This window comes from Parambassis ranga, chromosome 13 (genome assembly GCF_900634625.1).
Source record: "Parambassis ranga chromosome 13, fParRan2.1, whole genome shotgun sequence".
Classification (NCBI taxonomy): Eukaryota; Metazoa; Chordata; class Actinopteri; family Ambassidae; genus Parambassis; species Parambassis ranga.
In genome coordinates, this window is record NC_041033.1 from 14,286,850 (window position 1) to 14,299,383 (window position 12,534).

At 42.2% G+C, this 12,534-nt stretch overlaps 2 protein-coding genes across 2 annotated transcripts; one reads left to right on the forward strand and one right to left on the reverse strand.

Moving 5' to 3' along the window:
* Positions 1–297: 297 nt before the first annotated feature.
* On the reverse strand, positions 298–5,082 carry tbcb (tubulin folding cofactor B). Its single transcript, XM_028420627.1, has 7 exons — positions 4,906–5,082; positions 4,433–4,582; positions 4,210–4,353; positions 4,025–4,121; positions 2,306–2,497; positions 2,009–2,081; positions 298–1,921 (listed from the first exon to the last, which is right to left on the reverse strand). Exons 2-7 carry the CDS (start codon positions 4,550–4,552, stop codon positions 1,807–1,809), a joined length of 741 nt encoding a protein of 246 aa, XP_028276428.1. The 5' UTR covers positions 4,553–4,582; positions 4,906–5,082; the 3' UTR covers positions 298–1,806.
* A 966-nt stretch (positions 5,083–6,048) lies between these two features.
* On the forward strand, positions 6,049–12,309 carry six5 (SIX homeobox 5). Its single transcript, XM_028420017.1, has 3 exons — positions 6,049–6,748; positions 7,619–9,105; positions 9,435–12,309. Exons 1-3 carry the CDS (start codon positions 6,063–6,065, stop codon positions 10,112–10,114), a joined length of 2,853 nt encoding a protein of 950 aa, XP_028275818.1. The 5' UTR covers positions 6,049–6,062; the 3' UTR covers positions 10,115–12,309.
* The last annotated feature ends 225 nt before the right edge of the window (positions 12,310–12,534 follow it).

Genomic DNA, 12,534 nt, shown 5'->3' on the forward strand with positions numbered 1-12,534 from the left:
CAATACTTCTTAAATTTTTTGTTTGATTGCCTAGCAACGGCAATCAAACTATTTAAATATGGCCATTTTTCAAGATACAGTATTTTGGCATATATTTGTCACCACAAATCTTATCATAAAAATCTGTACAAAATTATATACCCTCTATATTTATACTCCTAAAAACATGTGGGGGAAAAAATCACAGAAGATGATAAGCTACTCTATGTGTACAAACCAAGAGTTTTCTTTTATTATTAGCCTTTGGTACAAAGTGACATGAGCACCTTAGAGATTAAGTGAGTTCAAAAAAGGAAACATTTTTCCATGTGTTGTAATTTCATTTACAAGAATAATTAATTTGCATTTCTTCTGTAAGTTTGAGTACATTAAACAACACACAAATAAGGCATTACCATACATTTAAAATGCATAATTGAGGGAGCATATATAAACCTAAACATTTCCATTAAGTTACTCTCTTTAAGGAGGAATGCACACTGTAACGAAAAGGGTGCATGCAAACAGTGATTCAGCTTCATCAAACTGTTTATATGGAACAGTAGGAATTAAAAAAAACATTCCCTGTTTGTTTACATTGAAATTGAATATTATAAATTTTTGATCCAATTCCACCATGCTGGAATACACTACTGTGAAATTACATTCTGCATTTGTATCTTTTATTATGGTGGTATGAGCAGGACACATTCAGGGTCAAGACAATGTAATTTGTAACGAGGGGAATTTAGTAACAGAAAAATAAACAGCAGTTACATCGTATAGTCACATGGAAAGCTTAAAACAAGACGGTTTTACATTCTGTATACAGTCACAAAAGAAGAAATGTAGGGAATTTACTAAAATGACATATCTACCCTTTAATACTTTGGCACATTTATTACAGCTGATTTTTGTCTGTGTAGAAGGCGATAACTGGCAGCACAAAAACAAGATTGAGACTATTGATATTTTAACTCTTCACTCTCGCAATCTACTCTGTCAAACAGTGATAGAAATAAATTTGGCCATAGAGCAATGCTTTTGATGAATTACTGAAAGGAAGATTAGGAATTTTATCCGCAATCGACCTTTTTTTTAGTGTCAAAGTATGTCAGGGAGAATTCCTCTTTTAGATCTCTACCAATTATGATGTAAGTTTCTGTGATCTTTGCAAATGCTCATGTGCACTAAAACTTGATATGAAAAAAAACGTGGATGAAATCGAAGTCGCAATATTTGCCAGAAAAATCGCAATTCAATTTATTCTTAAAATTGTTTAGCCCTACTACCAAACCACCTCAGCCATTTACAGTCTAAGACTATAGTTAACTATAAACAGTTATATACAGTCACCTTTGTACACACTGACAATTTACTAAATAATCAGAAATTAAGTTTTTAATTGACAAAAGACTGTTAGTGTAAACAGAAGACTCCCATCTTTAGAGAGCATGGGGCAACAAATACTACTGAAGAACAAAAAATGAATGAACAGATGTAAAACATGTGGAGTGAGAGACCACAACCTAACCATCACTGTGCTGCAGCAAAATCCTCTCCTTTTTAAAACATTGTGAGCTCCTCCTTTGTGATTATCCTTGTGTTATAATAGCCTGTCAGTCACCCCTGTGTTTTTGCTCTAAAGTAACTGAAGGAAAACTTACTGCTAAAGTGCCTTTAGATCATGCCATTCAGAGAAGCACAAATTAAAAAATATTTTGTTAGGTTAGAACGATTCTTCACCCCCCCCCCCCCCCCCCCCCCCCCCTTGTGAGCAGATGACGATGGCTCTTAAACTTCAGGGCAGAAAAACAGTGTACAGTCCTACATCTCATCTAGATCGAAATCCTCCTCGGGGAAGTCTCCCACAATCACATTCAGGGGCTTCACAAATGCACCGTATTTATTCTCACACTCAAAGTACTGCTTCCCATCAACACTGTGGAGACATATTCAATAAACAGTTAGGCTTAGAATCAAGACAAACATCACATCTTTTTACTACTGAAATAAAAAATGGTCTTACGTTCCATTGTTTTTTCCCAGGGGCTCATCATACTTCACACCCACCCAGAAGCCTGGCTTGAAATCTGTTGTGCCTGCAACAATCATAACACTGTTCTTTGTAAGAAGTACATGATCCTACACTGTTTCACCATAAAATGGCAGCAAGGGACTATGCAGTGTCCAAATGAAACAAAAAGAAATAAGACAGCACTAAAAAGGAGTCAAACCAGCAATTACTTTTGACTATGTAATACTAATATTAATACCACTGGAGCAACGCGCAAAAAAAAAACAGCTAGGCTGTATCCACACTTACCAACATACATGACTGTGCCAAGCCTTTCAGGTTGTCCAGGGACCTGCACTTTGCAGCGGTTGCCAACAGAAATGGCATCAGCAGCAGCCTTCTGTTCTTCCCTCTGTGCGGCAAGCTCTGCTTTCTTTTTGGCAACTTCTTCCTCATTAAAGCGTCCAACACGCTGTTTCTTCATGAGTGACCTTACTGAATCTGAAGGAAAGTAAGGTGGTTTCAAGACCATACATATATAACACCATACACTCATGTTTAAAAGTTACTACCCCATTATTTAAATCTATGTTTTTTGTGTAAAAACTTACATTAGGGAAATACGACATAACATTTTTCTCAGAGCCAGCATATATTTTGCATCAATTAAGCCACAAAAGAAAACACATAGGCAATGCTAAGTACCCCCTTTCTGCTTTCTTTGGAACCAGGTGCTGCTGATAATTAACACTTGATTAACAACACATAGCTTTGTATGGAAGGGTTGTCAGGTTGCCTCTTCATCTAATCCATACCACAACACTTCTAATACAATGTCCTATTGACAGAGGAGACCAAAGTGGAGTTGTTTGGCCTTAATGTTCACTGCCATGTTTGGCATAAATCAAACAAAGCATTTTAGCAGAAATACCTCATACCCACAGTTAGGCACAAAGGTGACAGGGTGACTATTTGGGCTTGTTTTGCAGCCACAGGACCAGGCCCCCTCTGTAGTTATTGAGTTGACTCATCTGTATACCAGTATACCAGAGTATAAAGAGGTGAATATGAGGCCATCTGTGCAATAGTTAAACCTTTGGTTGAAACAGTCACTCAGACACTCAATAAGCTAATCAGAAGGGCCGGTGATGTTGTGGGGGTGGAGCTGGATTCCCTGACAGCAGTGTCAGACAGAAGGATGCTGTCTAAGTTGCAGGGGATCCTGGAGAACAGCTTCCATCCTCTCCACCACGTGCTGCTGAGGTGCAGGAGTACTTTCAGTGCCAGACTGATCCCTCCTAAATGCACCACAGAGCGCCACAGGAGGTCATTCATTCCTGTGGCCATCAAACTGTACAACTCCTCCCTCTGAGATCAGACAATCTGACCTAACACACTGTCTTGTAATTATATCCATATTGGATTTCAGAATCAGAATCAGAAATACTTTATTGATCCCAGGGGGAAATTGTTTTCGTTCCAGGTGCTCCATGTGTACTCAAAAAAGACAGAAATACAAATAAGGTAAAGTAGTGAGCATAAAAATAAAAAATATAAAATAAAACCTAATAAATTCTAAACATTAATATACATTCAAGTCAAATCCTGGCAAGTGAAGACTAAAGTCATATATAATACAACTTGTACCAAGTGCAATAAAATCTTGTCTAAATAAATCCAATATGGATATGATTACAAGACAGTGTGTTCTGGTCTCAGAGGGAGGTGTTGTACACATTTATTGTAGACACTGTAAGATTCTACTGCACACAGTGTAAGTTGTATTATATATGACTATTAGTTTTCACTTGCCTGGATTAAACTTGAATGTTTAATGTTTAGAATTTTATTAGGTTTTATTTTTATTCTACTCTTACTATTTTACCTTATTTTATATTTCTAACTGTTTTTTTGAGTATACATGGAGCATCTGGAATGCAAGCAATGATTTCATCATAAAATGAAATAAGGTTTTGGCAAAATAGGGTTTTCTTAAGTATCAAAAGTCACAGAAAAAAGTAGTAGTACCTGTTCTGTTACTATAAGCTTCATCGGAGAGTTCAAATTTTTCCACTTTGGAAACATCAGCAAACTCGACCGTTCCACCTCCACTTTTATCAACGACCTGCAAAAGAAATGCAATTCAAGATGAGAGATGACATGACACTCAAAAAAAATCACAAATTATGATAATTAACAATTAGGGTACATACATGTATTCTGCAATCATCATCCACCGGGTAGGAACCTAACAACGCATCATTGTTATCCATCTTTAGAAGGAACTTGTCTGAGGTGCTGTACAACTCCAGCTCCATGCAGGATGCTGATGCACCCACAATCATTTCCAAATTTCCCTAAGTATGCAAGAAAACACGACATGAACAAAGGGCGTGTACAGTTTAATCAGTATGCTGCATGGTGTCTGAGTCTTACCTTCAGTTGTGCTATAGTCGTCCCTCTATTGAACCTGCGCAGCACCTCAGAGTAGTGGTTGGGGCTTGTTAGGCGCACATTCACAGTGGGATTGGTAACTACTATCACCCCGCTGTCCATGTTTGTTAGGATTCAGCTGTTTGTCAAATACTGAAAAGAACACAGATTATGTCACTCCAGCTGATACACAATGTCAATTTCTCACTTTTTCATGCAAAGTAATACGAATGACTCTGCTTAGACTTAAGACGTGTAAACTACGCTGACATTGTTCTGAACAGTATTGAAATTAATTAACATTTTTTCATACTATATTTATACAATTCTGCAACTTTTACATGTTTTTGCGCTAGCTAGCTAGCTATTTTGCATTAGCTGTTGTTAGCTAGCTGTAAGGGTGGCTAGAAGCAGCACAGTCACGTTGGATCCACTGAGGAGCTCGGATAGAAGGCATGGTTGCCATAGTTACTTACATACGCGCGTAGTTTCTTCGTTAGTATGTAAAATGTTGTTCAAAAAGGCCGACTTGTTTCTGTAGCTATACTTATCCCAAAGTGTCCATGACTACGACGTGACAATAACAGAGAAAATGGAGCATGTAGCCGCGCTCTGTGGTGTGCTAGAAAATTATATCAATTCCTGCTACGCCCAGATCTGGAAGGTTCTACCCGCCCATGGAACAGAACGGACCAATCATATTGCAGATTCAATGAGCTCAACCAATAGAATTGTAGAATTAAAAAATGAAAGGCCTCGTAGACCCGCCTCCTTGCAAACAGATTGACAGGATTAATAACCAATCATAAGATGAGAGTGAAGACGACCATTGAAACAACCACACGGGGGCGCTGGAGTCCTATTTAAATCATGAGGGTTGGGAAGATTTTTTATTCCACATATTAATTACGAGTATTTTTATTATGAGAAGCCATTCTGTTGCTCTAGGTTACAATTATTACAGTTATTATTTTTATTATTACAACAACCATAAAAAGTCTCATAATAAAAGTCCAGGGCATAATTAGTTCTGTTGAGACACACAGAACAGACCGTGTGTGCACACAGAGGAAAACACAGAGCTACAACCATACAGAGGGACCAGAGTGGGAGCTGAGACAAGTCCACTCTGAGCATTTACACTCCTGTGGTTCTTCTGTGGAGATGCACATCTGCAGACCTGCCTGGCCTTATTCACACCGTGTGTATTTTGAATAAATGGATGTTCTATGATGTGCACTCCTTTTAAAGATTAGATGCTTGCTAATGTAAAGTATACCTGCTGTACTGGCAGTATTTGCTTTAGTCCAACTGATGATGACAAGTCCACCCTGAACAAACAGGGAGACACTCACTCATTACATATAACCATCGTCAAGGAATAAGTGTCCCCATGAAACGGCGTTTTCTTTTTGCCAACATGCTTTATTTCTGTTGTTTGGAGAATAATCTAGTGTGTAATAATGTTTAGCTGACGTTGTGAGGTTATTACGGTCCGCTGAAGAGGCGTGGCTGCTGGCAGTCTGCAGGCACATTTTGGTCGGAGGATGGGAGCGAGCGCAGCGCGGAGAGGGAGGGAGGGAGAGACGAGGAGGAGGAGGAACCACTGGTGGAAAAAAAAGTTAAAGTGAAAATGGCTTCCTTGTCTTTGGAGTCTACAGAACAATCAGAGAACAGCCCAGAGGAGCCAACGGCAACGGAGCTCAAAGAAGAGGACGATTCGTCCCAGGTTTCGGAACAGTTGCTCCAAAGTTTCCAAAAGTCGGCTCTGAGTTTTTCCACTGACCAAGTATCATGTCTGTGCGAGGCCCTTCTGCAGGCGGGCAATGTGGATCGCCTGTGGAGATTTCTATCCACCATACCGCCGTCGTCCGAGCTGCTACGTGGCAACGAGATCCTGCTGAAGGCCCAGGCACTGGTGGCTTTCCACCGGGAAGAATTCAAGGAGCTGTACGCCATCCTGGAGAGCCACGACTTCCACCCGTCTAACCATGGGTTCCTGCAGGACCTGTACCTCAAAGCCCGCTACAAGGAGGCGGAGAGGTCGCGGGGCCGCAGTCTGGGCGCAGTGGACAAGTACCGGCTCAGGAAGAAGTTCCCTTTGCCCAGAACGATCTGGGATGGAGAAGAGACCGTTTACTGCTTTAAAGAAAAGTCTCGCAACGCCCTGAAAGAGTGCTATAAGAGCAACAGGTACCCCACTCCGGACGAGAAGAAGAACCTGGCCAAAGTCACGGGGCTGTCCCTCACACAGGTCAGCAACTGGTTCAAGAACCGCAGGCAGAGGGACAGGACCCCGTCCGGGACCCACAGCAAAAGGCAAGACAAAGAGCTGCAGTTCTGTGTGTGCACTTTAAGTAGAGAAACAGAAAATTTACAGCTGCTGTGTAAATGTGGCTGTTACCTGCCTGTCTGGTTGTCACTGTGACTACCAAAGCCAGCAGGGCTGCAAAGGGCTTTTAAAAAGTGTGCACATTTTGGAAAAACTAGTAACAAACTCCCTACAGATGGTGTAAAGTTGGACAGGGGCTGACATTTGACAGCAGTGAAGCCACACATGTATGAGAGCATGTTGCTTTGTTATGAAATGTGAGATCCAGGGCGCCCACCATGGCTCAAGTTTCCTGAAACCCTGCACTGCCGCCTATAAGGCCTGCAGAGCCGGGGTGAGGAAGGTTAGAGTAAAAAAGCCTAAAGCAGAGAAGGTTGGGGGGTGTAAAGAAAGTCTCATTTAAGTTGTTCTCACACAGAGGATGGAATCACAGAGCAAGAAGGGGAGGGAGGGAAACCCGCTGTTATCTTATCAGAATGCAGGTTTTAGTGGTGGTCTGGCAGACAATCTGTTTGGATGCTGTGCTTTCATCCATGCATGCACCCCCTTAAAACAACATGGAAGTTCTTCCTATGTGTGAGTTCTCTTAATTATTAGTCACATGAATGTTTGCAAGAAATACCTTAAACAGCTTTTGTCCTTGTGGGTGTGTGTTCAGGACAGTCAGGAGTTTTTGACCTTCAGGACACACCCAGCAAAGAAAGCAGAGCAGATTGTTTACTGGTTTATTTATTGGCCAATGTATTAATTTATTTATAATAGTTTTTAATCTTTTGAGTTTAATTTACTGATCAAAATCACCCATCCTCTCTGTATCCTCTTTGCTTAACCTGTATCTGTATTTTTCTCCATTTCAGCGAGTCTGACGGGAACCACAGCTCTGAAGACGAGGCGATGGATGACAGCCCCGACAAACCAGAGGAGGGAGCTGCTGGCTCCACACCTTCCATTATCTCTGTCTCTGCAGTCCCCTGTAGCACAGGCCAGCTCATCCTCAACGGGTCCAGCGGCTTCCTCACAGCGTCTCAGCCATTACTACTCAACGGAAATTCCCTCATCTCCGGTGCTGGTGCAGGCGTCATAATTAACGGGCTCAGCTTGGGCGACTGCCAGACAGTCACACTGAGTCCTGTTGCAACCAGCTCTCCTTTAATACTGAACGGGGCTCAGGTTATAACCAAACCTGGCATCAGTGTGCAGCAGTCTGTGGCTGAGCAGGAAGTTGCAGCCACTGAGGCCAAGCCGAGCAGTCTTCCAGCGGTTGTTCTTAGCACTCACACCACACAGGCCTCAAATCCTCCATCTGTCATTTCGCTTCCTCTGCAACCCAAGACAGAAATTGGCAATGCAATGGATTTCATTGGTGTCCCTGAATCAGCAGGCAGCAGTCAGACTGTATCCTCCTCTTCTTCATCATTATCCCCTTCTTCACCAACTCTCACCTCTCCAACCAGTCTACCTTCTCTAGTCTTAACACAAAACCCGCAACACCAGGAGACCCTCACCCTCCCAGCCTCCATATCTTCTGCAGGCATCTCCAGTTCTGTCGTGTCTCTCTCTGGGCAGCAAGAGGAATATGTAGTCGGTGCTTCTGCTGGCTCCCAGTTAAACCCTTCAAGTGCTGTGGTTTCCTCCAGTAATTCTACCACTCAGGTTATCTCTCTGCCGCAGGTTGTGCCTTCCATCCAGGGAATACCAGTATCCCACCTGGTCCAGCACTCTTCAGGAGCCCAGGTGTCCCAGTGCCCTCAGCTGGTACCAGTATCGCCCCTTACGTCCCAAGCTCCTCTGTTTCAAAGCCCTCAGACTCTGAACATAGGCAGCAGAGTGGTACAACAGCAGCAGGATGCTTCAACAACCACATCTGAATGTGCCACAACTATAGTTTCCATCTCACAGCTTAACAACAGTCAGCTCCCACAGCCAATGACACAACAACTGGGAGGGCAGCCCACAAACTCTGTACCCCACAAAATCCAGGCCCCACAGGTGATTTCTATCTCTTCCCCTACACAAGTAGTCCCCGGCCCTCACGCAAAAGGCAGCGCACCAGCACAGCTGGTCCCTCTCTCCATGCCCCAGCTGGTACCCGTCTCCTCCATCCAGACCTCCTCCACCATCTCTTTTCCTCAAGTGGTACCTGCCAGCCCGTCTCTCTCCATGCCATCCACTGGAGTGCCCTTACAGATCCTGACTTCACCTCCTGCTGCTGGAGGCATTGCACAGGCTCCTCTGAAGATCAACCAGCTGAGGCCCATTCAGTCTGTGGGACCCCCAACCAGCGCGGCCCCTGCTGTGCAGCTCCTCAGCTCTGGGATCATTCAGCTTCCTTCTGCGGCTCCAGGTACATCATTCATCTGATATATATGCAAATGTGGGACACAGAGCTGAAATATTTAGAAAATTCATGTTTAATGTATTTATTGAAGATGTTTTCAAGCTGCTCACAAAGCTTTTGTTGAGTGATTTGTTTTGATTTATTTATTTTTTTGTTTATATTTATTTATCAGTAAAACTCAACCAACCCAGAATATGCTGCCATTGGTCTGTAAATTATATTTAATCAGCGCAATTGAGGCAGATAATCAAGCTACACCTTATATTTGTGGGTGTTTTTAATACTTGTTGACTCTTGTTTGCGGTCAGATTGTGAATTATCGTTTCTCACTGCAGGTAACCTCCTACTCGGTGGCAGCCCTTACCTTAGTGTCCAGCAGGGTAAGCTGATTCTGACCATCCCTGGTATTCAGCTCACCAGTTTGCCTGTAAAGCCAGTCCCAGATGCTTCACCCATCTCTGCAAATGGAGTGAATCCTGTTCTAAACCCCACTACCCCTCCTGTAGCCTCCCAGACTTCAACCACCTCGGCCTCAATCCCTAGCGGCCTCACGTCTTCTCCCCTGAATTTCATCAACTCGTCCCCACCGTACTGCACTCCAGAGACTGCAATCACAGCCATCCAGACTCCCACCATCCCCTCCCCTCACATGCTGGACCATTCAGTCACCCCAACAACACTGAACACTCTCACACCAGAAAGCATGCTCACCCTTAGCCCCATGTACAGTGGAGTGACACCCAACATTCAACTGTCACAGTCGGCGTGGAGCCCGGTACCCCTCTCCACTTCAGCCAGTCTAACTTTGTTTGATGGTCGCAGTAAGGGCGACCTACCAGTAGACCCAGCTTTGTTAGGCTTACCGGGAGGGGAGTCGCTGCTTCTGGGAAGCCCCTCTCCGGAGCAGGATGTTGAAGCCAACTCACCACTGGGAAATCCAGAGGACATGGATGGAGACTCCAAAATCCTCACTCAGCTCCAGTCTGTCCCTGTGGATGAGGAGCTGGGTTTGTAGTCTGTCCATGGTGTGGGAAGCTTTCTGTAGCCGTGTGTGTTTTTTAATGACCTGAAATTTACAGCACATGGTGAGACTTGCAACATGTTAAGCTTCTGGCAAACAACAATGCTCTCTCAGCAGGGCCTGATACCATCACAGTCCCTGCTGGCACTTTTAAGTCATCTGCAGCTCTTTACCATGTGGATGTGCAGGGCTATGTGGGATTCAACATCATTGGTTTTTAAAATGTACATGTGCCTTATTCATATTATCAGAGCCAGACCGAAGAACTGACCCCACTGCTGCCAGGCCTGTATTCCCTTACAGACCTTACCTTATCGTCCTTCTTGCCCATGTGAATGAGGTGCTGGCAGTGAAATTGCATCGACAGTGAACATACACATGCTTCTAAAGAATTTCCCCACACATTTCCTCTTATGTACGTAGTGACAGAACAGTTCACGCAGCAGCTTTTTACATTCAGCTCTTGTTTCAGTTTTCCAGCACATGCACAGTGGATGAATGCATGAACACAACACATTGGTGCGTACTCTTTTTGTGTTTGCCGACCCTGGTGCACACCTGATAATGACATATTTTACATTACAGAGACAAACATGGAAGGTGTAAGGGTTCATGGCTTTCCTGTCTTTTCTTTCCACTCTCCTGTTTTGTGGACTGCAGACCAAACTTGGCTATACTGTGTATGTTGGGTTTTTTTGTTTTTATTTTCTGGCAGACAAAGTAGCACATTGTGGTGCGACCACAAAGACGATACACCCGACTTATATATCTGGCAAACAGGATGAATCCTTAAATAGTTCTGTGCCTGTCGAGAGCTCAGAATATTCAGGAGTTTGGTTTCCTTTTCCCTGAGTATATTCTACCAGCACTCCAGGAATATAATGAAGATTATATTCGAGGGCTACACAACAGTATTTTATTAGTACAAGTTACTGAAGTGTGGGTTGAAACGTGCATTTAATCGTGAACAGTTATTACTATCTGCAGTTTTCAAGTGAGAAGCTGCCCTATGTTTAAAAAAAATATATATAACACAGGAAGTAAAAGGGTTTATACTCTATGCAATACATGTTTAGTTCTACATAGGACACTATATGTCGCACAATGGCTGAGTCAAAAACGGCCAGTACACTTGGGAGAAAAAAAAACTGAACTTCATAACGAAGCCAGGCAGTGAATTACACTAAAACATTAGCTGTGATCCAACTAAGTGATGCTTCTTCCAAACTCTCAGTATGTGAATACTGATAAGTGCCTTATTTTAAAGCTAACAGATTTGATGTTTTTTTAAGAGATGTGTTTTTTATGTTATAATTGCTATGTACCCTGCCAAATTCTTTTTCACGTACAGTTCTGTAACAGTTAAATCTTCAGTGAATTACAATGTGACACGTTTCTGTTGCATAGTTGTAGGTCGATCTCATCATTTTGTATATTTTGCACATTTTATTCACACGATGTTTACGCTGCGATGCCATGTTGTTATGACAGCAGATGGACTCCTCTGTAATCGGTCTCCACACAGAATACAACACTTTGAGTTATGTCGTGTATTCAAACCTAAAGTTATATGAGCCTGTCTGATGTCATAATACAGGAAAGGGTCAAACCTTTGGCCAGTTATGGTACACAGAAAATACACTTAAGTGTCACATCTAGTTACAATAATGGCCTGTGTGTGTGAGAGAGAGAAATTTAGTGTCTGTTTGTCTCTTTTACTTTCTTTTTTTTACATTTAATCTATTTAAAGCATGTATCAATCAGTGTCTACTTCTAACAGTGTCTACTCCAGATAGGAAATGATATTCATTTTCACTCAGAAGGTCGTGTCGTAGAGCGTCCTAAGTTTGTACAATCTCTTTTTGGAAAAAAAAAACATCCCCTACTAATTAATTTTTAGGATATTTGTTCCCTGTGATGTTTGTGTGGAGTATTAAATGGCTCTGATAAATCATTTGTAGCCTGAAATGTAAAGGGAATTGTGTCCATGTTTGTGAATATTAGCCATTTCTTACCAAAGCATTGTGATATTAAAGCCTTTTTGTAATTGGGCTCATGCACATCTGTAACCTGGGATATTTTATTTGTTTTTGTTTTTTTTGCAAGTCTCCTACCTGACACGTATGACTCCAGATTTAACCAAAGATATTGTATGTCCACTTTTTTCATAGTTTTTAAAGGGATTGTTGTTTGTGTGTGTTTTTTCTCATTTTTGTATTCAAATGCATTCTATTTTTTATATTACATGATATTGTAATAAACTACATTTACAAAAGCTTCTGCTTCGTGTTATATTCATGTGAGCACTGAAAGGATTTTTGCTTCTGATTTGGCAGGAAAATTTCTATTCAAATATGTTCCCCTCCTGCACAGTGCAGCGATCAGGTTTTCTTTCTCTCTGGCTGAATGTTGGT